At 38.9% G+C, this 27,563-nt stretch overlaps 3 protein-coding genes across 4 annotated transcripts in view; 1 reads left to right on the top strand and 2 right to left on the bottom strand.

Moving 5' to 3' along the window:
* LOC112612817 (zinc finger protein 724-like) overlaps window positions 1–27,563 on the top strand; it is a 518,258-nt gene that overhangs the window by 225,235 nt on the left and 265,460 nt on the right. The gene's annotated exons all lie outside the window — the stretch shown is intronic.
* The window catches only part of LOC112612818 (zinc finger protein 85-like), a 116,304-nt gene continuing 92,280 nt past the window's right edge, over window positions 3,540–27,563 (bottom strand). Inside the window, 4 exon segments of the mRNA XM_025367748.1 lie at window positions 3,540–5,015; window positions 5,421–5,522; window positions 5,567–5,612; window positions 5,614–6,688. Of these exon segments, the coding sequence (XP_025223533.1) occupies window positions 4,899–5,015; window positions 5,421–5,522; window positions 5,567–5,612; window positions 5,614–6,688 (1,340 nt within the window). The 3' untranslated portion in view covers window positions 3,540–4,898.
* Window positions 6,872–27,563, bottom strand: part of LOC112612840 (zinc finger protein 430-like) — a 41,352-nt gene continuing 20,660 nt past the window's right edge. Inside the window, exons 5-8 of one of the 2 annotated variants that reach the window (XM_025367792.1) lie at window positions 17,630–17,637; window positions 14,814–14,854; window positions 7,658–7,764; window positions 6,872–6,961 (exon numbers count right to left, since the gene is read on the bottom strand). In XM_025367792.1, coding sequence (XP_025223577.1) covers window positions 6,914–6,961; window positions 7,658–7,764; window positions 14,814–14,854; window positions 17,630–17,637 — 204 coding nt within the window. In that variant the 3' untranslated portion in view covers window positions 6,872–6,913. Of the gene's footprint in view, window positions 6,962–7,657; window positions 7,765–10,411; window positions 10,498–14,813; window positions 14,855–17,629; window positions 17,638–27,563 lie in introns of those variants that run through there. The other variant, XM_025367793.1, reaches the window with a different exon arrangement.

The raw sequence follows: 27,563 nt of genomic DNA, 5'->3' as shown, positions 1-27,563 counted from the left end.
AAGCACCCCTCAAAAAAAAAAAAAAAAAAAAAAAAAAAAAATTATACAAAATAAGAGTGAGAAATTCCTCCAAATTGCAATATCAGCATAGAAAAAAAATATTCCTCCAAATTGCAAATTCACAGAGGTCATTTTACTTAACGTTTACACTTAAAAATAGAAGATTCTGCGTGGAAACCTAAGTCATGCTATATCAAAGAGAATTACGTATAAAATTGTTCACTTACCATTAACTCTCGTAAAAATTTAATTTTTGCCAGGTGCAGTGGCTCATGCTTGTAATCCCAGCATTTTGGGAGGCCGAGAAGGACGGATCACCTGAGGTCAGGAGTTCAAGACCGGCCTGACCAACATGGAGAAACTCTGTCTCTACTAAAAATATCAAATTAGCAGGGCGTGGGTGGCGCATTGTAATCCCAGCTACTCGGGAAGGCTGAGGCAGGAGAATCCTTTGAACTCGGGAGGTGGAGGTTGCGAAGCCGAGATCACACTATTGCACTCCAACCTGGGCAGCAGGAGCAAAACTCCATCGCAAAAATAAATAAATAAATAAAATAAAATAAAAAATAAAGTCTGGGTGCCGTGGCTAACGCCTGTAATCCCAGCACTATGGGAGGCCAAGGTGGGTGGATCACGAGGTCAGGAGTTCGAGACCAGCCTGGCCAACATGGTGAAACCCCGTCTCTACTTAAAATACAAAAATAGCCGGGCGTGGTGGTGAGCACCTGTAATCCCAACTACTCAGGAGGCTGAGGCAGGAGAATCGCTTGAACCTGGGAGGCAGAGGTTGCAGTGAACCGAGATTGCGCCACTGCACTCCAGCCTGGGCTATAGAGTGAGACTCCTTCTCGAAAATAAATAAATAAATAAATAAATACATTTTAAGGTATATTTTCTAGCAAATTTTATATTTGCCACACTTTGTATAACAATGTAGTAAGATTTTCCTTTTACAAACAAACGAAACCCATGCAACTGATTTAATTCTCTCACCTGTGGACAGTGTATGCCTTTATCTTAATTCACTGATCTGAAAGTTATATTGATAAGCAGACTCTCCAGTTAAACCCACTTTTGGCTCACACCTGTAATCCCAGCACTTTGGGAGGCCGAGGTGGGTGGATCACCTGAGGTCAGAAGTTCAAGACAAGCCTGACCAACAGGGTGAAACCCCATCTCCACTGAAACTACAAAACTAGCTGGACGTGGTGACTCATACCTGTAACCCCAGCGATTTAGGAGGCTGAGGCAGGAGAATCACTTGAACCCAGGAGGCAGAGGTTGCAGGGAGCTGAGATTGCACCATTGCACTCCACCCTTGGCAACAAGAGTGAAACTCCATCCTTTTTTTTTTTTTTTTGAGACGGAATCTCGCTCTGTCGCCCAGGCTGGAGTACAGTGGTGCGATCTCGGCTCACTGTAAGCTCCGCCTCCCGGGTTCACGTCATTCTCCGGCCTCAGCCTCCTGAGTAGCTGGGATTACAGGCCCCGCCACCACGCCCGGCTAGTTTTTTGTATTTTTAGTAGAGACGGGGTTTCACCATGTTAGCCAGGATGGTCTCGATCTCCTGACCTCGTGATCCACCCGCCTCGGCCTCCCAAAGTGCTGGGATTACAGGCTTGAGCCACCGCGCCCGGCTCTTCACCACTATTTTCTATCTCTGACTTGAAGTTACAAACCAACTTTAGCAGAAATGTTTATGGCTTTTTCTGGAGCATGTTACACAGCAAGAACTGCTATATATGCTTTCCACATTTACATATAAAAACATCTTCATGACTTACTAAGCTTCCCTTGTATTTACCTGAACAATTTGACTCCATAAATAAATTTACTTATATCAATTATAAAAAGCAAAAAGAACAATAACTAAAGAATAGTAAGCTTATATACAGTTCTCCAATTGAAAACAAAATGGAGTGTTCTAACTAAATAAAATGTAACAAAATACTAATTGTGGAATTACATATAAAAATTATTTTGTATGGACTACATTTCATAAAAATTATTCTTATAGTCACATTCCAGCTCATATAATGAATATTTCATAAACTACAAAATATAAAAAACACAAAAAAATAGAGGTCTGTCATGAGTACCAGGCAAGTATAAACAGATAATTCGCATCGGGACACTTGGAAGCATAAGGCATAGATTATACAGTAATAAATTCAATACAAAGTAGAGAGTATACGTTTGCTTTTGGCATTTTTGAGGTTTTTAGTTTTCTAGTAGTCACCTTGTTAAAATGACTTGCTTTGTTCCTATATTGCTTTTTTTTCTGAAAATGGGTACAAACTCATACTCCATAGTTTTCTTACAGCTAAGGTTTATCTTTAGACTAATATATATTTAACTCTATGTAAATCAAAACTAAAAGTCTGTATGTGTTTGCAGGCAGACAGGCCACATGTTCAAAAATATATGTAAGAAAAATTTAATATTTATTCAGGACTCAGAAATGTATGGATTTTATACTTGCGTATTTTTTATTATGACCATAAAAATAACTCTGTGACCAATAACAATTGTGCATTTTAAAATAACTGAAAGTGTAGAACTGGATTGTTTGTAATACAAAGGATAAATGCTAGAGGTGATGGATACCCCATTCGCCCTGATGTGATTATATATTTTACTCCTGCATTAAAATATGCATAAATATGGCATAAATATATACTCATGTTAGGTACCCACAAAAAATTTTAAAAATAAATTGAAATGATTGAAAAAGAAAAATTTAACCTACAGAAACAATATTCTTTAACTAATTTGTGGTTTAAACCCACTGACAAAAGAGATTACTTCAGATGTTAATCCAGGCGCACTGGCACGATCTCAGCTCACTGCAACCTCTGTCTTCTGGTTTTAAGCGATTCTTCTGCCTCAGCCTCCCAAGTAGCTGGGATTACAGGCGCCAGCCACCACGACAGGCTAATTTTTGTATTTTTAGTAGAGACGGGGTTTCACTATGTTGGCCAGGCTGGTCTCGAACTCCTGACCTCGTGATTCATCCGCCTCAGCCTCCCAAAGTGCTGGGATTACAGGCGTGAACCACTGTGCCTGGCCCCTTATTGTTATGATCTTTCATCTATACCCTTAAGTAAAGTGGAACAGGTTAAGGTTCGTGACAATAATAACACTTCATTGAATGCACAATAGTATTTAACATGTTAAAAATATTGGATTAAAATATTAACTTCACACATAATCTAACATTTTTATTTTTTTATTTTTTTTTTTTTTTGAGACGGAGTCTTGCTCTGTAGTCCGGGCTGGAGTGCAGTGGCCGGATCTCAGCTCACTGCAAGCTCCACCTCCCGGGTTTACGCCATTCTCCTGGCTCAGCCTCCGGGGTAGCTGGGACTACAGGCGCCCGCCACCACGCCCGGCTAGTTTTTTGTATTTTTAGTAGAGACGGGGTTTCACCATGTTAGCCAGGATGGTCTCGATCTCCTGACCTCGTGATCCACCCGTCTCAGCCTCCCAAAGTGCTGGGATTACAGGCTTGAGCCACCGCGCCCGGCCTAACATTTTTAAAATATACTGGATTTTATTATACAAAAGTACAATTAGTACAATAATATACTAATTTATTTTCATTTAATTTTAAGTAAAATTAAAAGTTTTCTTCTCATAATGCAAAATCATATTACTGTGAACACCTACCTAATGCATCATTCAATATAAGTTAACCACAAAGAGCCTCTTCACTTAATTTTTCATCATGCATCTTACATTTTAATGTCCTTACTCTTTCATAGAGAAGATCATAATGGCCACTTAATAAAAAAGACTCTCATGTTTTTAATGCAGCAATAACTGAGCACATGCTTTCACACGTGAATACAACCAAAATAAACAGTAGGAAATATTTTGAGAGTTGAACTACATCATTATTTACAAAAAAATCTGTAATTTCTTCAAGAAATGAAGTATACTTTGAACATAATAACTCTGCAAAAAACCCTTCTACTCCTTTTAAAGTTATATACAAATAATTTTTCTACCAACTTTAGTTGTTTTTTTTTTCCTTTTTTTTTTTTTGAGACAGAGTTACGTTCTTGTTGCCCAGGCTGGAGTGCAGTGGCGCACTCTCGGCTCACCACAACCTCCGCCTCCCAGGTTTAAGCAATTCTCCTGCCTCAGCCTCCCGAGTAGCTGGAATTACAGGCATACACCACCACACGTGGCTAATTCTGTATTTTTAGGAGAGCCGCGGTTTCTCCATGTTGGTCAGGCTGGTCTCAAACTCCTGACCTCAGGTGATTCACCCACCTCGGCCACCCAAAGTGCTGGATTACAGATGTGAGCCACTGCATCTGGCCCCAACTTTAGTTTTATTTTCTATACTCAGCACTCTGATTTAGTATATCTGCAGTGTCAGTGCCTTATATATTTGTACTGTAAATTCTCTGACATTTATACAGATTTAATTTTGGTTAAATATTTTCATTTTTACTGCATCTGCAAAAATATATTTTAGTATGAACTCTGGTGTCTTCTAAGCTGTACTTTTTGAAAAAGTGTTTAAAATTTATTAAATTTGCAAGGTTTTTCTTCAATATAAATTCCCTGATGTTGAACAAACTTTGAGCAACTACTTCAGTTTTCTTCTAGTACAAAATATGTACAATAAAATCTGTGATACAAATAAAGGTACTACAACCCTCTTCACATTTGTAATGTTCATCTTCAAAATAAATACCTTCTTCACTTTAAAGGTTTGTATTTCCTGAAAAATCTTTTGACGGTAATTGCACTTATATTCCTTTTAAGTATGAACTCTCCAGTGGTAAGATGTGAATAGATATTAATGGCTTTTTCATGGTCTTTATATTTGTATAGTTTTTCTCAAGTATAAATGCTCTCCTGTGCAATAAGGTGTGAGCATTCGTTAAAAGTTTTGCCATCGTTCACACTTGTAGTTTTCTTCAGCATGAACTATCTTACCTATAATCAAGTGTGACAACCATTTAAAGGCTTTGTCACATTCTTTACATTTCTAGGATTTCTCACCAGTATGATTTTTTATGTTTAAAAAAGTTTTAGTTGTTGTCAAAAGCACTGTCACATCTTTCAAGTTTGTAGAGTTTCTTTTCAGTATGAATTATCTTTTTTTTTTTTTTTTTTTTCCTGAGACAGAGTGTTACTCTTTACTCTTGTTGCCCAGGCTGGAGTGCAATGGCACGATCTCGGCTCACTGCAACCTCTGCCTCCCAGGTTCAAGCAATTCTTCTGCCTCAGCCTCCCGAGTAGCTGGGATTACAGGCATGCACCACCACGCCTAGCTAATTTTGTATTTTTAGTAGAGACGGGATTTCACCATGTTGGTCAGGCTGGTCTTGAACACTCGACCTCATGTGATTCACCCATCTCAGCCTCCCAAAGTGCTGGGATCACAGGTGTGAGCCACTACACCCAGCCCATGAATTATTTTATGTCTGGTAAGAATTGAGGACTTGTTGAAGGCTTTGCCATATTCTTCACATTCATAGGGTTCCTCTTCAGTATGAATTTTCTTATGTTTAGTAAGAATTCAGGACTGGTTAAAGGCTTTGCCACATCTTCACATTTGTAGCGTTTCTCTCCAGTATGAATTACTTTGTTCAATAAGGTTTGAGGACTGGTTGAAAGCTTTGCTGTATTCTTCACAGTTGTAGGGTTTCTCTCCAGTATGAATTACTTTATGTTTAGTAAGAGCTGAAGACTGGCTAAAGGCTTTATCACATTCTAGATATGTGTAAGATGTATCTCCAATATGAGTTATCTTATGTTTAGTAAGGTTTGAGAATTGGTTAAAAGCTTTGCCACATTTTTCACATTTGTAGGGTTTCTCTCCAGAATGAATTACCTTATGTGCAGTAAGTTTTGGGGACCGGTTAAAGGCTTTGCCACATTCTTCACATTTGTAGGGTTTCTCTCCAGTATGAATTATCTTATGTGCAGTAAGGTTGGAGGACTCATTAAAAGCTTTTCCACATTGTTCACATTTGTAGGGTTTCTCTCCAGTATGAATTCTTTTATGTTTAGTAAGGGTCGAGGACCAATTAAAGCCTTTGCCACATTCTTCACATTTGTAGAACTTCTCTCCGGTATGAATTATCTTATGTTTAGTAAGGTATGAGAATCGGTAAAAAGCTTTGCCACATTCTTCACATTTGTAAGGTTTCTCTCCAGCATGAATTATCTTATGTGTAGTAAGGGTTGAGGATTGGTTAAAAGCTTTGCCACATTCTTCACATTTGTAGGGTTTCTCACCAGTATGAATAATCTTATGTGTAGTAAGGTGTGAGGACCGGTTAAAAGCTCTGCCACATTCTTCACATCTGTAGGGTTTCTCTCCAGTATGAATTCTTTTATGTGTAGTAAGGTGTGAAGACCGGTTAAAGGTTTTGCCACATTCTTCACATCTGTAGGGTTTCTCTCCAGTATGAATTATCTTATGTGTAGTAAGGGTTGAGGACTGCTTAAAAGCTTTGCCACATTCTTCACATTTGTAGGGTTTCTCTCCAGTATGAATTCTTCTGTGTCTAGTAAGGGTTGAGAACCAGTTAAAGACTTTACCACATTCTTCACATTGGTAAGAATTTTCCCTAATATGAATTCTTTTATGTTGAGTTAGGTGTAAAAGCATGCAAAACGATTTGTCACATTTTTTACATTTGAAAGGCTTCTTTCCTGTATGTCTTATCTTATGTATATTTGAATTTGAAAATGTATAAAAGACGTTCACATATTTATCACATTGAAATATTTCACTCTGGGTAGTTGTCAAACACTGGTTTAGTTCATTATAACATTCTTTGTGCAGATTACACTCATCCACACTTTTACAGTCTGTTCTTAACTGTAAATCTTCATGTCCACATTTTCCATATCTTCTCAATATGACTTCTTGGAAAGAATCTTTTATGCCCTGCTCTGGCCAAAGGTCTTGGGCAAAATGAGAATATATAACTGAAAGAAATAAAAATAACAAATTACTCCATTTACTAGACTCAGATGAATATGCTTTACAAATGTAACCCATAAAATTATACAAACTACATAAACAAGATGGCAAAGCAAAAGAACAAAGGCCCTAATTTTTTTTTTTTTTTTGAGACGGAGTCTCATTCTGTAGCCCAGGATGGAGTGCAATGGCATGATCTCGGCTCACTGCAACCTCTGTCTCCCAGGCTCAAGCTGTTCTCCTGCCCCAGTCTCCAAAGTAGCTGGGATTACAGGCACGCGCCACCATGCCCAGCCAATTTTTGTATTTTTAGTAGAGATGGGGTTTTGCCATGTTAGCCAGTCTGGTCTTGAACTCCTGACCTCAGGTGATGCGTCCACTTCAGCCTCCCAAAGTGCTGGGATTACCGCACTTTGGCGCACTGGCCACCATGCCTGGCCCAAAGACCCTAATTTTTTATGGACATGTAAATGTAACAAAAACATACAACAAAAATACATCTGAGGAAAATGTATAAATAAGTTACATGTGTGAAGTGCCCCAGCTGAGCACAACATAGAGAGTGACATAGAAGAAAAAGAAAAGTCTGTTACATTTACCCAACACAGCTCTTCCTGCTCCCCAACATAACCGTGCCTTTCGAAGTAAACTGCCAAGGTTTGGTTTCTTCTTTAAAAGACAATTAAAATACTGGCACATACATCTTTATTACTTGCTTCTAGGGTCCTGTCTAGACACTGGTTTCTGTCTCCTATGACATATAGTGCTGAAAGAAACTGGTATACTTTGGAATGACAGTTTAAGTCTGCTGAGACCAAAGCCAAATGTTACAGCAGCAGAGAGGCTGCAGTTCCACACACAGAAAACAGGTGTAGCAAGTTCTTACTATTAAGAAGAACCAAAAATAAACCAGGCGTGGTGGTTCACGCCTGTAATTCCAGCACTTTGGGAGGCTGAGGCTGGTGGATCACTTGAGGTCACAAGTTTGAGACCAACCTGACCAACATGGTGAAACTCCATCTCTACTTAAAAAAAAAAAAAAAAAAAGTAGCCAGGTGTGAGAGTGTGCACCTGTATTCCCAGCTACTTGGGAGGCTGAGGGGGGAGAATCGCTTGAACCCAGGAGGCGCAGGGTGCAGGGAGCCAAGATTGCACCACTGCACTCCAGTCTGGGAGACAGAGCAAGACTCTGTCTCAAAAAAAACTAAAAAAAGAAGAAACACAAACTCCTTTAATTAAAAAATAAACACAAAATTGTAGATAAGACACATTCTAGGAACATGTTTGAGAGACTCCCAGGATCTCTAATCAAGACAATTGTTCAGACTATGCCAGGACAAAGCTACATTATAAAGATTGTGACAGGTAGCATTTTTTAATGTCCAAATTTCAATCAAAGATTACAAATGTATACAAAATAAGGCAATATGGTTTTATCAAAAATGTTATAAAAGTTTCAGAGAGAAACCATAAAAAATGTATGTATTAATTTTAAAAATTGAAAACAAATTGAATACTCAGTGAGTGAAACAGAAAATGAGAACTACAGTGAGAACTACAGAAAATCAGAAAAATGAGGGTAAGAACAAAAATATGTAAAATATCAGAAAAACAGAAATTATGACAGCAAAAAATATCAAAAAGACTAACTGAAAAATCCTGAAAGAAAAAAATGACATAAAAAATGAAGAAGCTCAAAAAACAAACTAGGATATACACAAAGATACTTATAACAAACATATATGTAAGCACAATTTCAAAAGTCACATGCAAAAACAGCCTCTTGGAAACTGCAAGATAAAAGTGATGTATCATTTGCAAGCATAGTCTTATGAGATAGCCAGTGAATTGTCAACAAAAATTTTGCAGGCCAGAAGGGTACTGTCTGATATAGTCAAAGTCCTGAAAAAAATAGCTATCAAGTGAGTATAATACCATCAGCAAATATGTCCTGCTGAATAAAAAAAACAAAACCTTCAAAAATAACCAAATTCTGAAAAAGTGTATTGGCACTCCATATGCTCTACATATAAAAGGTGCTAAAAGCAGTTGCTTCTACTGAAAATAACATTATTCAATGAAACAACACATAATCATAGAAAAATACATTATTTTCTGGAAAAGATATCCACAAACACAAAAATTGAATTTTTAAGCATTATTATAATGGTACAGAAAACATTTTTAATTATTCTCTAAAATTTGAAAATTAAAAGCATAGAAATCATTATAAACATCTTGTTAGTGAATATACAACATTAAAAAATATAATTCAAACATCAATGAAAACTTTGAGGGCAGATGTAATGAGAAAAAACATTTGCATGCAACTGAAGTTTTTTTCTTTTTACCAGACTGAAATATATTGTTGTATCTTTTAGAGGTGTTATGTAATCCCCAAGATAGCACAAAGAATATATTTGTATAGATACATAAAACAAAATAAGAAAGAAGTAAACATGTATCAACAAAAAAATAAAAAAGACACAAATTAAGAGAGAAAATGAGGCCCGGCACAGTGGCTCACGCCTGTAATCCCAGCACTTTGGGAGGCCGAGACGGGCGGATCACGAGGTCCAGAGATCAAGACCATTCTGGCTAACATGGTGAAACCCTATCTCTACTAAAAATACAAAAAAATTAGCAGGGCATGGTGGCGGGCGCCTGTAGTCCCAGCTACTCGGGAGGCTGAGGCAGGAGAATGGCGTGAACCCAGGAGGTGGAGCTGGCAGTGAACCGAGATCCGGCCACTGCATTCTAGCCTGGGCGACAGAGCGAGACTCCGTCTCAAAAAAAAAAAAAAAAAAAAAAAGAGAATGAGAGACAAAGATACAAGAATCAAACAATAAAATAACATTAATAAGTCTGTTTCAGAGTTTATATATATACACATACATATATATAACTAACTTTCCAATCAAGAGACATACGTTCAATAAAGTGATTTATTAAAAAAATTTTGGGGCCAGGCACGGTGGCTCACACCAGTAATCCCAGCACTTTGGGAGGCCAAGGCAGGCGGATCACGAGGTGAGGAGATTGAGACCATCCTGGCTAACACAGAGAAACCCCCTCTCTACTACAAATACAAAAAATTAGCCGGACGTGGTGGTGGGCACCTGTAGTCCCAGCTACTCGGGAGGCTGAGGTAGGAAAATGGCGTGAACCCAGGAGGTGGAGCTTGCAGTGAGCCGAGATCGCGCCACTGCACTCCGGCCTGGGTGACAGAGCGAGACTCCGTCTCAAAAAAAAAAAAAAAAAAAAATTTGGCTGGGTGCGGTGGCTCAAGCCTGTAATCCCAGCACTTTCAGAGGCCAAGATGGGCAGATCACCTGAGGTCAGGAGTTTGAGACCAGCCTGGCCTACATGGTGAAACACCATCTCTAACAAAAATACAAAAATTAGCTGGGTGTGGTGGTACCCACCTGTAATCCCAGCTATTCGGGAGGCTGAGACAGGAGAATCACTTGAACCTGGAAGGCGGAAGTTACAGTGAGCTAAGATCATGCCATTGCACTCCAGCTTGGAGGACATAGTGAGACTTTGTCTCAAAAATAAAAATAAAAATAAAAAACCAATGTAGAAAATAACCTATATGTGATAGTCCATTCTCAATTCTAAGTGCGTTAGTTTTAAGCAGGTTACATGGAAATAAAGTGATAAAGAAGCAGAGTGTACTGAGTCACCAGCTGCCTCCTTACTGCCTTCTCTTTTACCCAGCAGCCAGGCACCAATGGGTCAGGGCCCTTGCAACTACCCCCTCCCCATCCCACTAAAAAATTTAGGTTAATTTGCAACATAGATAATTGTACCCTTTCTTATCAGCTAAGTGCAGCCACTAGGGCCACAAGTCAAATGTCTGAAGAGTCCTGAACAGTTGCGATGCATTTTGGGCTGAAACAAAATGCAACAAGACAACTCAAAAGGAAACACCTAAAGCCCTTGCCAATAGGTGACATCTGGGAAGATTGTGGCCCCATAGTAGTCAGTCTATAAGGAACTGGGGGAGGGGCCTGTGCGCTAAGAGACAAATTGTTTGCTGAAACTGTGCTGTGTGTGCCTGCATGCCAGACACTCAATCTTGCAAGACTGTCATTAAGTCTCACTTTCGCTGTTCTCCAGGTCTCTGAGTCCATTCTTTGGGTTTGGATGTGTGAGTTGGTGTCTCACACCAAGATCCAACTTGCCTTTCTACAAGAGTCAGCTAAAATCTAATGATAAAAAAGGACTGAAAGTGGCAAGATGGATTTAGACATTCCATACAAATATTAACCAAATGAGAGCTGAAGAGGCCAAAATAGTATTACACAAGCTACATCTTAAGTCAAAAACTGTCACATTTTATAAAATATACTTTAAGTCAAAACTGCAAAGAGACAAGGACATTAAACAATAATACATTCATTTACTGGGAGCCTATGTATATATATGTGTTTGTGTGTGTTTGTATCTCACGTTAAGTTTCCAGATATATATAGCAAATATTTACAGAATGGAAAAAACACCTAGACAGTAATATAATTATGGTAGGACATTTCAATACCCAACTTTCTGTAATAAAAATAATACAAGACAGAATATTAGTAAGTGAAGAGAGGACTTGAAGGCAGTATAAAACAATTATTTCTAACAGAGGTATAGAGAAGATGCCTCAACAATATCAGGATGCATGCCCTTCTCAATAGCTCATACAACATTCTCCTTGACAGACCACCTGGTAGGCAAAAAAAGAAGTGTTAACAAATTTTTTAAAACTGAAAATTTATGAATTACATTCTATGACCAAAATGAAATGAGTATAAAACAGGCAAAACCTGAAAAATTTACAACTATATAGATATTAAACACACTCTACAGCATGCTCCTGTTCAAAGGCTGAAATAATATTTTGAAGATGTCCATACTGCTCAATGTAATACAGAGATTTAATGCAATTTTTTTTTAAATTTCTCATTGCATTTTTGAGGAAATAGAAACAGCAACTCCAAAAGTAGTATACGGACTCTCAAAAGACAATAAAGTACCCAAAGGCTTCAAAAAAAAAAAGGGAACAATGTTGAAGTCATTATAGTTCCTGATTTCAAAATACATTACAAAGTTACAGAATAAAAACAATTTGGTATGAGTATAATGGCTAAAAAGTAGACTAATAGGCCGGGCATGGTGGCTCACGCCTGTAATTCCAGGACTTTGGGGGGCCAAGGCAGGTGGATCACAAGGTTAAGAGATTGAGACCATCCTGGCCAACATGGTGAAACCTTGTCTCTACTAAAAATAAAAAAATTAGCTGGGCTTGGTGGCATGAGCCTGTAGTCCCAGTTACTCAAGAGGCTGAGGCAGGAGAATCGCTTGAACCGGGAAGCAGGGGTTGCAGTGAGCCAAGATCGCGCCCCTGCACTCCAGCCTGGGTGACAAAGCGAGACTCTGTCTCAAAAAAAAGTGAACTAATAAAATAGAAGTTAGCACATATATAAATGTTCACATGGATGGCCATATGAAGTTATTTGCCTACCCATAATTATTGCAGCATTGTTACTGAAAGCCAATAGGTAAAAGGAATGCAAATTTCTGTCTCCAAATTATTCAGTAGATATAATTTAAAATATAAAAATATTGGAATATCACCTAGGACTTAAAAAGCCAGAAATATTCTAACAACTATAAAGATAAACCTTGATGACATTATGCAAAATGAAATGAGTCAGCCACAAAAAGAGACTGTAGGAGATATATGAAGCAGTTATGCTCTTAGAAAAAGAAAACAGAGTGGTGTTTGCAAAGTGCCAGAAAATCAGAAAAATTGGTTCTTGTTTAATGTGTATTGAGATTTAGCTTTGCAACATATAAATGTTCTAGAGATAAGTTGCATAACATTGTCACATAATTAATAAGACTAAACAGCATATTTTATTTTTTTCAAAGACGGAATCTTGTTCTAGGCTGGAGTGCACTGGTGTGATCTCACTCACTGCAACCTCCACCTCCCGGGTTCAAGTGAGTCTCCTGCCTCAGCTTCCTGAGTAGCGGGACTACAGGCACCACCATGCCTGGGTAATTTTTGTATTTTTAGTAGAGACAGGGTTTCACCATGTTAGCCAGGCTGGTCTCGAACTCCTGACCTCAGGCAAACCGCCGGCCTTGTCTCCCAAAGACCTGGGATTACAGGCGTGAGCCATTGCACCTGGCCTAAACAGCATATTTAAAAATGTTTGATAATAAATTTTGATATGTGGTTCTGACAAGTAAAAATAAATACCTAAAAAAGATACAAAGTTATGATAGTTTGTATATAATCTTCAAATCCAAGAGTGTTTCTCCCACACAAAAATAATATAGGTTCACAATAGATATTGAAATTAGGAGATGACTGCTCACCTAGACAAGACTGAACAACCATTTACAACAAACCTACATAACAAATATATGTCATAAAAAATACAGAGATAATATTTATACAGGGAAACAAACAGAGATAATTACATTGGCAATAGACATATGGCTGATTTGTATTTGATTCTGCTCCAAACTGCCTTAAATTGTACAGAGTTAAACATTGTCATACACAATTATAATATAAACAAAAACATCAAAACACACTTAACTGGTGTGAAGTGGCATACCCTAAAATATATAACATAAAAATATAAAATCGCAAAACAAAAGAAAAATATGGAATGTAAAACTTATTGGACACCATCAAGTACATCAATATATTCATGAAATAAATCTTAGAAGATGAATATAGGGAAAAAGTAATACAGAGGTAAATTAAAGAAAAAGAAAGCTGAGAACTTCCCAAATTTTGATGTAATAAAAAAATTCTAACCAATAATACTCAATTCAAAGTAATTTTACTTGAAAAACAAAATAAAAATAAAGACTTTCCTAAATTAAATTTCAGGGTGTTCATTACAACTAGCACAGTCCTACAAGAAATGGTACATGGTAGCCAGACACAGTGGCTCATGCCTGTAATTCTACAGCTTTAGGAAGCCAAGGTAGTCAGATCTCCTGAGACCAGGAGTTCAAGATCCAGTCTGAGAAACACATACTCTGCACATAAACAAACACAAATGCTAAAATGAATCCATTATGTTGAAAAATAAAATGATGCTAGATGGCATCATAAAACCATATGTAAATATAAAGCTCTCTATTAAATGTAAATATACAGACAGAATTTTTTACTGTCATAATAATGGTGCATAAAACCATTAAGGTTCTGTAGATATCCTGCCTCAGTCTCAGATGCCCACCACCACACCCAGCTAATTTTTGTATTTTTATAGAGTTTCACCATGTTGCCAGGCTGGTCTCAAACTCCTGACCTCAGGTGATCCATCCACCTCAGCCTCCCACAGTGCTGTGATTACAGGTGTGAGCCACCATGCCTGGCCTTATTTTTTTAACTTTAAGATGTTTTATGTAATCTCCATTTTAAGATAATTACAATATACTTCAAGATGATTACATATTTATAGAAAGTATGCAAATCAAAATGAAAAAATAAAGCATGTAACAATAAAGTTAAAATAAACAAAAATTAAGGTAGTAAAACAGGAAATGAGAAAAAACTTATCTACAAGAAACACATAAAACAGGAACAATGAGGTAGTTTCTGCAGATCAACAGACTTAGTCTTTCCCCCTGCTGGCTCTGAGCAATCCGGGCAGTACAGATGTACGGAATTTCCCCCAGTGCAGCACAGCCACTCCACCAAGGGGCAGTCAGAGTGCTTTGTTAAGTGGTTCCCAGATCTCATGCATCCTGACTGGGTGAGACCCTCCCCAACAGACATCATCAGATAACTTATAAAGGAGTGTTCCCACTGTCATCGGGTCATTCCCCTTCTGGGACAAAGATCCCAGAGGAAGGAGCAAGCAGTCATCTCTGCTATTCTGCAGGCTCCACTGGTTGACACCTCCAGGTGTGGGAGAAACCCAGGCAAATAGGGTCTGAAGTAGATCCCAAGCAAATCACAGCAGTGCTACAGAAAAGTGGCCTGATGGTTAGAAAAACAAACAAACAGAGGCCAGGCGCGGTGGTTCACGCCTGTAATCCCAGCACTTTAAGAGGCCGAGGCGGGAAGATCACGAGGTCAGCAGATCGAGACCATCCTGACTAACACGGTGAAACCCTGTCTCTACTAAAAATACAAAAAATTAGCCAGGCATGGTGGTGGGTGCCTGTAGTTTCAGCTACTCGGAAGGCTGAGGCAGGAGAACGGCGTGAACCTGGGAGGCAAAGCTTGCAGTGAGCCGAGATCGCACCACTGCACTCTAGCCTGGGCAACAGAGCGAGACTCCATCTCAAACAAAAAAAAAAGAAAAAAAGAAAAAAGAAAAAAAGAAAAACAAACAAACAGAAAGCAACACCAAAAACAGCACAAACAAAAAAGTCCCCACAAGAATCCCATCCAAAGGTCAGCAGCCTCAAAGATCCAAGCTAGAAAATCTCACAAAGATGAAAAGAATAAATAAAAAAATGCTGAAAACTTAAAAAGCCAGAGTGCCGCCTCTTCACCAAATGATCCCAGCTAGCATATCTCCAGCAAGGGCACAGAACTGGGCAGAGGCTGAGGTGGATACATTGACAAAAGTAGGCTTCAGAAGGTGGTTAATGATGAACTTTGCTTAACTAATGGAGTATGTTCTAACCCAATGCAAAGAAGCTAACAACCATGGAAAACATGACAGGAGCTGTTAACCAAAACAAATTTAGAGAGGAACATAAATGACCTCATGGAACTGAAAAACACAACATCAGAACTTCACAGTGCAACCACAAGTATCAATAACCGAGTAGACCAAGCTGAGGAAGGAAGTTCAGAGTTTGAAGACTATCTTGCTGAAATAAAACAGGCAGACAAGATTGAAGAAAAAAGAACAGGAATGAAAGAAATCTCCGAGGTCTATGAGATTATATAAAAAGACTGAACCTATGACTGACTGGGGTACCTTGGATAGGGACAATGGAACCAAGTTAGAAAACATCCTTTAGGATATCATCCAGAACTTTTCCAACATAACAAGAAAGGCCAACATTCAAAATCAAAAAATCCAGAAAACCCCAGTAAGATACTCCATGAGAAGATCATCCCCAAGACACAAAATCATCAGATTCTTCAAGATTGAAATTCAGGAATAAATGATAAGGCAGCCAGAGAGAAAGGCCACATCACCTACAGACAAAAGTTGGTCAGACTAACAACAGACCTTTAAGCAGAAACCCTACAAGTCATAAGAGATTGGAGGCCACTACTCAACATTCTTAAAGAAAAGAATTTCCAGACAAGAATATCCAGGAAAACTAAGCTTCATAAATAAAAGAGGATTACAATCATTTTCAGACAAGCAAATGCTGAAGGAATTCATCACCACCAGGCCTGCTTTGCAAGAGCTCTTGAGAGAAGGGCTAAACATGGAAAGAAAAAAAAACCATTACTAGCCACTGCAAAAACACACTGAAGTACAAAGACCAATGACACTATGAAAAAACTACATCAAAGAGTCTTCAAAATAACCAGCTAGGAAGCCGGGCGCGGTGGCTCACGCCTGTAATCCCAGCACTTTGGGAGGCCGAGGCGGGCGGATCACAAGGTCAGGAGATCGAGACCACGGTGAAACCCTGTCTCTACTAAAAATACAAAAAACTAGCCGGGCGCGGTGGCGGGCGCCTGTAGTCCCAGCTACTCGGGAGGCTGAGGCAGGAGAATGGCGTGAACCCGGGAGGCGGAGCTTGCAGTGAGCCGAGATCACGCCACTGCACTCCAGCCAGGGGGACAGAGCGAGGCTCCGTCTCAAAAAAAAAAAAAAAATAACCAGCTAGCACCATGAAAACAGGATCAAATTCACACATAGCAATATTAACCTTAAACTTTTTTTTTTTTTTTTGAAATGGAGTCTTTTTCTGTCACCCAGGCTGGAGTGCAGTGCACAATCTTGGCTAACTGCAACATCTGCCTCCTAGGTTCAAGCAATTCTGCCTCAGCCTCCCGAGCAGCTGGGATTACAGATGTGCACCACTATGACAGGCTAATTTTTATATTTTTAGTAGAGGTGGAGTTTCGCCATGTTGGCCAGGCTGGTCATGAACTCCTGACCTCAGGTGATTCACCTGCCTCAGCCTCCCAAAATGCTGGGATTACAGGCATAAGCCACCGTGTCTGGCCTAATCTTAAATTTAAATGGGCTAAATGCCCTCATTAAAAGATACCTAATGTCAAGCTGGTTAAAGAGTCAAGACCCATTGGTGTGCCATATTCAAGAAACCCATCTCACATGCAAAGATACACACAGGCTTAAAATAAAGGAATGGAGGAAAATTCATCAAGCAAATAAAAGAAAAAAAGAGGAATTGCAATTGTGGTTTCTAACAAAATAGACTTTAAACCAACAAAGATCAAAACAGAAAAAGAAGGGCATTGCATAATGCTAAAGGGATCAATTCAAGGAGCATGCAGATTTATAAAACACATTCTTAGAGACCTACACAAAGGGACTTAAACAAACTCCCACACAATAATAGTGGGAGACTTTAACACCCTACTGCCAATATTAGACCAATAATTGAGACACAAAAGTAACAAAGATATTCAGGACTTGAACTCAGCTTTGGGTCAAATGGACCTGACAGATATCTACAAAACTTTCCAGCCAAGAACAACACAATACACATTCTCCTAAGTGCCGCATGGCACTTACTGTAAAACTGATCACATAATTGGAAGGAACATTCCTTAGCAAATGCAAAACAACTGAAATCCTAACAGTCTCTCAGACCACAGTGCAATCAAACTGGAACTTGAGAGTAAGAAACTCACTCAAAACTACACAAGTACATGGAAATTGAACAACCTGCTCCTGAATGACTTCTGGGTAAATAATAAAATTAAATCAGAAACCAAGAAATTATTTGAAACCAATGAGAACAAAGAGACTACGTACTGGAATCTCTAGAACACAGCTAAAGCGGTGTTAAGGGGAAAATTTATACCACTACATAGCCACGTCGAAAAGCTGGAAAAGATCTCAAATTGACACCCTAACATCACAACTAAAAGAACAAGAGAACCAAGAGCAAACAAACCCCAAAGCTAACAGAAGACAAGAAATAACCAGAATCCGAGTGAAACTGAAAGAGATAGAGAAAGAGATAGAGACAAAAAACCCTTCAAAAACTCAGTGAATCCAGGAGCTATTTTTAAAAAAACATTAATAAAATAGATAGAACACTAGCTAGAGTAATGGAGAACAAAAGAGAGAAGAAGAAATAGACACAATACAAAATGATAAAGAGGATACCACCACTGACCCCACAGAAATATGAACCATCAGAAAATACTATAAACACCTCTATGCACATAAACTGAAAAATCTAGAAGAAATAGATAAATTACTGGACACACACACCCTCCCAAGACCGAACCAGGGAAAATCTGAATCCCTGAATAGACCAATAACAAGTTCTCAAATTGAGCAAGTAATAAACAGCCTACAAACTAAAAATGCCCAGGGGCAGATGGATTTACAGCTGAATTCTACCAGAGGTACAAAGAGGAGTTGGTACCATTTCTTCTGAAACTATTCCAAATGATAGAAAAAGAGGGACTTCACTCTAACTCATTTTATAAGATCAGCATCATTCTGGTACTAAGGTCTGGCAAAGATATAACAACAACAACAACAACAAGAAACTTCAAGCCAATATCTCTGATAAACATTGATGCAAAAATTCTCAATAAAATACTGGCAAACCAAATCCAGCAGCACATCAAAAAGCTTATGCACCACGATCAAGTCAGCTTCATCCCTGGGATGCAAGGCTTTTTCAACATAAACAAATCAATAAATATAATTCATCATATAAACAGAACTAAAAACAAAATCCTTATGTTTATCTCAATAGATGCAGAAAAGGTCTTTGATCAAATTCAACATACCTTCATGTTAGAAATGCTCAATAAACTAGGTATTTACGGAACATACCTCAAAATAATAAGAGTCATTTATGACAAACCCACAGCCAATATCATACTGAAAGGGCAAAAGCTGGAAGCATTCCCCTTGAAAACTGGCACAACAAGAATGCCCTCTCTCACCACTCTTATCCAACAGAGTATTGGAAGTTCTGGCCAGGAAAATCAGGCAAGAAAAATAAATAAGGGGTATTCAAATAGGAAGTCAAACTGTCTCTGTTTCCAGATGACATGATACCATATCTAGAATGCCCCAATGTCAGCCCAAAAGCTTCTTCAGCTGATAAGATGCTTCATCAAAGTCTCAGGATACAAAATCGATGTGCAAAAATTACAAGCATTTCAATACATTAACAATAAACAAGCAGAGAGCCATATCATGAATGAACTTCCATCCACAATTGCTACAAAAAAGAATAAAATATCTAGGAATAGAGCTAACAAGGGAAGTGAAGGACCTCTTTAGGAAGAACACAAACCACTGCTCAAGAAAATCAGAGAGGACACAAATAAATGGAAAAGACAGAAAGAACCAATATTGTGAAAACAGTCATACTGGGCCGGGCGCGGTGGCTCAAGCCTGTAATCCCAGCACTTTGGGAGGCCGAGACGGGCGGATCACGAGGTCAGGAGATCGAGACCATCCTGGCTAACACGGTGAAACCCCGTTTCTACTAAAAAATACAAAAAACTAGCCGGGCGAGGCGGTGGGCGCCTGTAGTCCCAGCCACTCGGGAGGCTGAGGCAGGAGAATGGCGGGAACCCGGGAGGCGGAGCTTGCAGTGAGCTGAGATCCGGCCACTGCACTCCAGCCTGGGCGACAGAGCAAGACTCCGTCTCAAAAAAAAAAAAAAAAAAAAAAAAGAAAACAGTCATACTGCCAAAAGTAACTCAATGCTTATCCCACTAAACTATTACTGACCTCTTTCACAGAATTAGAAAAAACTATTTTAAAATTCATATGGAACCCAAAAGACCCCATATAGTCAAGATAATGCTAAGCAAAAAGAACAAAGCTGGAGGCATCATGCTATCTGACTTCAAACTACACCACAAGGCTATAGTAACCAAAACAGCCTGGTACTGCTATAAAAACATACACATAGACCAATGAAAAAGAATGCAGAACTCATAAATGACTGCTTATCTACAACCATCTAATCTTTGAAAAATCTGACAAAAACAAGCAATGAGGAACAAACTCCCTATTTAATGAATGGTTCTGGGAGAACCAGCTAGCCATATGCAGAAAACTGCAACGGGAACCCTTCCTTACACCTGTACAAAAATTAACTCAAGATGGATTAAAGACTTAAATGTGAAACCCAAAACTATAAAAACCCTAGAAGAAAATCTAGGCAATACCATTCAGGACATAGGCATGGACAAAGATTTCATCATGAAAACGTCAAAAGCAACTGCAACAAAAGCAAAACTTGACAGATAGAATCTAATTAAACTAAAAATCTTCTCCACAACAACAACAAAAAAACTATCAACAGAGTGAACAGAATCGGAGAACATTTTTGCAACCTATTCATCTGACAAAGGTTAATATCCAGAGTCTAAAAGGAACTTAAGGAAATTTATAAGAATAAAACAAACAACCCCATCAAAAAGTGGGTAAAGAACATGGACACTTCTCAAAAAAATACATTTATATGGCCAAAAAGCAAACAAAGCTCAACATCAGGGATCATTAGAGAAATGCAAATCAAAACCAGAATTAGATACCATCTTATGCCAGTAAGAATAATGATTATTAAAAAGTCAAGAAACAACAGATGCTGGTGAGGCTGTGGAGAAACAGAAATACTTTTACACTGTCGGTGGGAACGTAAATTAGTTCAATCATTGTGGAAGACAGTATGGGAATTCCTCAAGGACCTAGAACCAGCAATCCCATTTGACCCAGCAATCCCATTACTGGATATAGACCCAAAGGAATATAAATAATTATATTATAAAGGTATGTGGATGTGTATGTTCATTGCAGCACTATTTACAATAGGAAAGACATGGAATCAACCCACACACCCATCAATAGTAGACTGGATAAAGAAAATGTGGTATATATACACTGTGGAATACTATGCAACCATAAAAAAGAATAAGATCATGTACTTTGCAAAGGCATGGATGGAGCTGAAAACCATTATCCTCAGCAAACTAATGCAGGAACACAAAACCAAAAACCACATGTTCTCACTCATAAGTGGGAACTGAACAATAAGAACACATGGGCCAGGCACAGTGGCTCATACCTGTAATCCCAGCACTTTGGGAGGCTGAGGTGGGCAGATCACGAGGTCAGGAGATCAAGACCATCCTGGCCAACATGGTGAAACCTCATCTCTACTAAAAATACAAAAATTAGCTGAGCATTATTAGGTGTGTGCCTGTAATCCCAGCTACTTGGGAGGCTGAGGCAGGACAATCACTTGAACCAGGGGGTCGGAGGTTGCACTGAGCTGAGATCATGCCATAGCACTCCAGCCTGGCGACAGAGGGAGACTCTGTCTCAAAAACAAAAAAACAAACATGGACACACAGAGGGGAACAACATACACTGGAACCTGTCAGAGTCGGGGAAACAGCATCAAGAAAAATAGCCAATGCATGCAGGGCTTAATACCGAAGTGATGGATTGATAGGGGCAGTAAACCACTATGGGACATGTTTACCTATGTAACAAACTTGTAAATCCTATACATGTATCCCAGAATACACAAAAAATAATATTTTTTAAAAAACAATAACAATGAGGGCCGGGCGCGGTGGCTCAAGCCTGTAATCCCAGCACTTTGGGAGGCCGAGATGGGCGGATCACGAGGTCAGGAGATCGAGACCATCCTGGCTAACATGGTGAAACCCCGTCTCCACTAAAAAATACAAAAAACTAGCCGGGCGAGGTGGCAGGCGCCTGTAGTCCCAGCTACTCGGGAGGCTGAGGCAGGAGAATGGCGTAAACCCGGGAGGCAGAGCTTGCAGTGAGCTGAATCTGGCCACTGCACTCCAGCCTGGGCGACGGAGCGAGACTCCGACTCAAAAAAAAAAAAAAAAAAAAAAAAAAATAACAATGAAACTGGTAATAGTAACTTTATTTCTTTAAGCAATCATTTTAAATATAAATTAATTAAACTACTTAATAAAAAAATGTAATCCCAGGACTTTGGGAGGCCCAGGGGGGCTGATCACTTTAACTCAGGAGTCTGAGACCAGACTGTACAACATGGCAAAACTCTGTCCCTACTAAAACAAAAACAATAAAACAAGCTGGGCATGACGGCACATATTTGCAGCCCAGCTACTTGAGAAGCTGAGATGAGATCATCTGAGTTTGGGAGGTTGAGGCTGCATTGAGCTGTAATCATGCCACTGCAAACTAGCTTGGTTGACAGAGTGAGACTCTATCTCAAAAATAAATAAATTTATAAAAAGAAAAAGAAATAAGATGTCTGAGTAGTTTAAGTAAAAAAGCATACAATATGCTGTCTATAACAGACTCATTTTAGCATTGAGTCAAATAGGCCGAAAGTAACAGAATGAAAAGAATCTATATTCCATGCAAATAGTAATCATAATTGGGTGAGGTGATAGTAATTATATTGAATATAATATGCTTTAAGTCAAGTACTAACATGAGACAAACACTGATATTATATAATAGCCAAATGGGTCAAGAATCTATAACTATCATATCTATCTATTTATGTTTATATGTGTGTGTGTGTGTGTATATATATATAACATCAGGACTCCAAAATATATAAAGCATATTTTGGCAAAGGTAAAGCAAGAAATACATAGCAACATAATAATTGTAGACATCAAGATCCCATTTGCAATAATAAATAAAAATTTAGATAAAAGATCAATTAAAAAACAGCATTATAGACTGTATTAACTATTTTGCATATAGACAAATACCTGAGAGTGGATAAATTATAAAGTAAAAAGGTTTATTTGGCTTACAATGTGGCAGACTGTATAAATAGTGTGTGCCAGTCAGTATCTGCTTCTGGTGAGGGTCTCAGGAAACTTACAATCTTAGTGGAAGACAGAGTAGCTGGACATATCACATGGTAAGAGACAGAGAGAGTGTGAGGTGGAGACAGGTTATTTTAATGAACCAGCTCTCATTTGAATTAATGTAGTAAAAACTTTCTGATTACTAAAAGGATGGTGCCATGGCATTTATGAGAATTTGTCCCTATGACCAAAACACCTCCTACCAGGTTCCACATCCAATATTGAGTATTAAGTTGCAGCATGAGCCTTGCAGAACATGGACATCCAAGCCATACCACAGACCAACCAGGCTTAACAGCATGTACAAAATTGTCCAGTTAAAAGCAAGAGAATATACAATATTTTTATCTGGACATGATATATTCTGTTAGGACACATAAAAAGTCTTATTAAAGAATACCACCTGGGAGTAGTGGCTGATACATCTAATCCCAACAATTTGGAAGATGAAGGTGGGAGGATCACTTGGGACCAGAAGTTTGCTACTAGCCTGGATAACATAATGAGACTGGGTCACTACAAATAATAAAAAAATTAGCAAGGCATGGTAGTGCATGTCTGTAGTCTCAGCTACTCAGGAAGAAGAAAAGATCACTTGAGTCAAGTGAAAATATGTGCTGAGGTTGCAGTGAGCCAAAATTATGCCACTATACTCCAGCCTGGGTGATGGAGTATGATCCTGTTTCAAAACAACAATAAATGTAAGACGACCAAAATCATACACTGTGTTTTCTGACCAAAACTGCATGAAACTAAAAATTAAAAGCAAAAGTAGGCCGGGTGTGGTGGCTCACACCTGTAATGCCAGCACTTTGGAAGGCAGAGGCGGGCAGATCACCTGATGTCAGGAGTTCAAGACCAACCTGGCCAACATAGTGAAACCCTGTCTCTACAAAAATACAAAAATTAGCCAGGCATAATGGTGGGTGCCTGTAATCCCAGCTACTCGGGAGGCTGAGGCGGGAAAATTGCTTGAACCCAGGAGGCGGAGGTTGCAGGGAGCCAAGATCGTACCATTGCACCCCAGCCTGGGCGACAGAGTGAGACTCTGTCTCAAAAAAAAGCAAAACTAAAACTGTCAAATCCAATAATATATTTTTTTAAAAAAACAAAAAACAAAAAACACACATGGGCCAAGTGTAGTGGCTCACGGCTGTAATACTAACATTTTGAGAGGCCAAGGCAAGAAAACTGCGTGAGTCCAGGAGTTACAAAATAAAACTAAGGCCAAGAGCAGTGGCTCATGCCTGTAATCCCAGCATTTTGGGAGGCCAAGGTGGGCGGATCGCTTGAGGTCAGGAGTTCGAGACCAGCCTGGCCAACATGTTGAAGCCCCGTCTCTACTAAAAATACAAAAGTTAGCCAGGCGTGGTTGCAGGCACCTATAGTCCCAGCTACTCAGGAGGATGAGGCAGGAGAATTCCTTGAACCCGGGAGGCAGAGGTTGCAGGGAGCCGAGACCATGCCATTGCACTCCAGCCTGGATGACAGAGTGAGACTCCATCTCAAATCAATCAATCAGTCAATCAATCAAACACACTCTTCAGCTCAAGGTTCAAAAAGTTTAATTTAGTTAAGTTGTCAATACAACCTACAGTGGTGAACAAATTCAATATTATCTCTATAAAAATCACAATAGCACACTTGTATCACACAAATATTGTTTAAAATTTTAAAATTTGATTATGAACTATAGCCAAACACCCATGAAAAAGAATAAACAGGCATTAAACTTCCTGATTTTTAAACATATTAGGCAAGGTGCAGTGGCTCATGCCTGTAATCCCAGCACTTTGTGAGGCCAAGGTGGATGCATCACCTAAGCTCAGGAGATCAAGACCAGCCTGGTTAACACTGTGAAACGCTGTCTCTACTAAAATACAAAAATTAGCCACACATGGTGGCGCACGCCTGTAATCTCAGCTACTCGGGGGGCTGAGGCAGAAGAAGCACTGAAATCCAGGAGGAGGAGGCTGCAGTGAGCTGACTGAGCCACTGCACTCCAGCCTGGTGACAGAGCCAGATTCCATCTCAAAAATAGTAACAATAAAAAATTAAAAGCTACAGTAACAAAAACAGTGTAATATTGACACAAAGGCAGATAAACAGATGAAAGAACAGAATACAGAGCCCAGAAATGAAACCTTTTGTAAATAATCAAATGATCTACAAAGCTGCCAAAAGTAAACAATAAAGATAATAGTTTCAAAAAATAATGTTAAAAACTAAATATCAATACTGATAAAATAAGGTTGGATCGTTTCTTTGAACCATATACAAAAACATTTTAAGTAAAATACTTAGACATAAAAAAACTAATAAGTCTCTTAGAAAAAAATAGAAAGAAAACAGGACATTGGTCTTGGCACCATTTTCTTAGATAAGACACTAAATGCATGAGCAACAACAAAAAAAATTATACTATACTTCAAAATTTCTGCACATTAAAACAAAACATTTAACTGAGTGAAAATGCCTCCTAGAAAATGGACAAGAATATTTCCATATTACATGTGATAGTTAATATTCAAATATATATAAAACTCTTAAAACTCAATAAGTTAAATAACTTGATTTGAAAATTAACAACTGAACTAAATTTTTATCATAAAAGATACACAAATGAAAAAAGCATTTGAAATGACATGCAAAATTAGTAATTTGTAGAGAAACACATAAAAATAACAATGAAAAATGAAATCATGTCATACCCACTTCAATGACCACTATAAATTATTTAAAAACACCAAATCTGTTGATGATGCAATGAAAATAAAACTTATGTTGATTGTTGGTAGAAAACAAAGATGCAGTCATTATTTTTGAATGTTATAAATGTTTCTCAAATAATTAAAAATGGAATTATCATCAAATACAGCAATCCTGTTTAGCAATTTAAAATATGGAATGCAGGCCGGGCGCGGTGGCTCAAGCCTGTAATCCCAGCACTTTGGGAGGCCGAGACGGGCAGATCACGAGGTCAGGAGATCGAGACCATCCTGGCTGACACGGTGAAACCCCGTCTCTACTAAAAAATACGAAAAACTTAGCCGGGCGAGGTGGCGGTGCCTGTAGTCCCAGCTACTTGGGAGGCTGAGGCAGGAGAATGGCGTAAACCCGGGAGGTGGAGCTTGCAGTGAGCTGAGATCTGGCCACTGCACTCCAGCCCGGGCAACAGAGCGAGACTCTGTCTCAAAAAAAAAAAAAAAAAAAAAAAAATGGAATGCATGACCTGGAAGACGTATTTGAACATCTATGTTTATTGTACTAGTATTCACAGAAGCTAAAAGGCTGAAGCAACCCAGTTGTCTCTTGATTTATAAACACATCAAAAATGTAACATGTGTACAGTGAAATATTATTCAGTCTTAAAAAAGAAAATCTTGCCAAGCGGTGTGACTCACACCTGTAATCCTAGCACTTTGGGAGGCCGAGGTTGGCAGATCACCTGAGGGTCAGGAGTTCGAGACCAGCCTGGCCAACATGGTGAAACTCTGTCTCTACTAAAAATACAAAAAATTAGCTGGGCATGGTGGCACACGCCTGTAGTCCCAGTTACTTGGGAGGCTGAGGCAGGAGAATTGCTTGAACCCGGGAGGCAGAGGTTGCAGTGAGCCGAGATTGCGTCATTGCACTCCAGCCTGGGCGACAGGAGACTCCGTCTCAAAAATAAAAAAGAAAAAAAGAAAAAAAAGAAAATCTTGTCACATTTTAAGATAAACTTTGAGAATATTATGTCACCTGAAATAAGCCAGTAACGAAACGATGGCTACAGTGTGATTCCACTTATATGAGCTATCTTAATTAGTCATACTCATAAAAGCAGAAAGAGGAAGGGTGTTTGTCAAGGGCTGGAAAGAGGGTAAAATGGGTTGTTGTTATTTAATGTATTGAGTTTTAGTTTCACAAAATGTAAATATCTAAAAGTCTTTTGCATAACAATGTAAATATAATTAACATGACTGCCTGAAATGTAGAGTTGTGTTTTTTTTTCTTTTTTGGAGACAGAGTCTCACTCTGTCAAAAAGCTGGAATGTGGTGGTACAATTATGGCTCACTTGAGCCTCAAACTCTGAGGCTCAAGTAACCCTTCCACCTCAATCTTGCAAGTAGCCTGAACCACAGATGCACAACACCATGCCTGGCTATTTTTAAAAAACATCTTGAAAAACATATGTCCCTATTTTCCCAGACTGGTCTCAAACTTTTGAGCTCAAATAATCCTGGATTACAGATGTGAGCCACCACCATGCCTGGCCCTAAAACATACACTTAAATAGATTTAAGATGGTAAATACTATGTGTTTTTACAACAATTAATTTTTCTAAAGGAAAAACTGAAAAAAATACAGTTTTATAAATCTTTTCAAAAATTACCTTCAAATTACAAAAGTAGGCCGGGCGCGGTGGCTCAAGCCTGTAATCCCAGCACTTTGGGAGGCCGAGGCGGGTGGATCACGAGGTCAGGAGATCGAGACTATCCTGGCTAACATGGTGAAACCCCGTCTCTACTAAAAATACAAAAAACTAGCCGGGCGTGGTGGCGGGCGCCTGTAGTCTCAGCTACTTGGGAGGCTGAGGCGGGAGAATGGCGTGAA

Source organism: Theropithecus gelada, chromosome 19, assembly GCF_003255815.1.
Source record: "Theropithecus gelada isolate Dixy chromosome 19, Tgel_1.0, whole genome shotgun sequence".
In the NCBI taxonomy this organism is placed as follows: domain Eukaryota; kingdom Metazoa; phylum Chordata; class Mammalia; order Primates; family Cercopithecidae; genus Theropithecus; species Theropithecus gelada.
The sequence above is the reverse complement of the archived record's forward strand: the minus strand, read 5'-3'. Positions and strand labels throughout refer to the sequence as shown.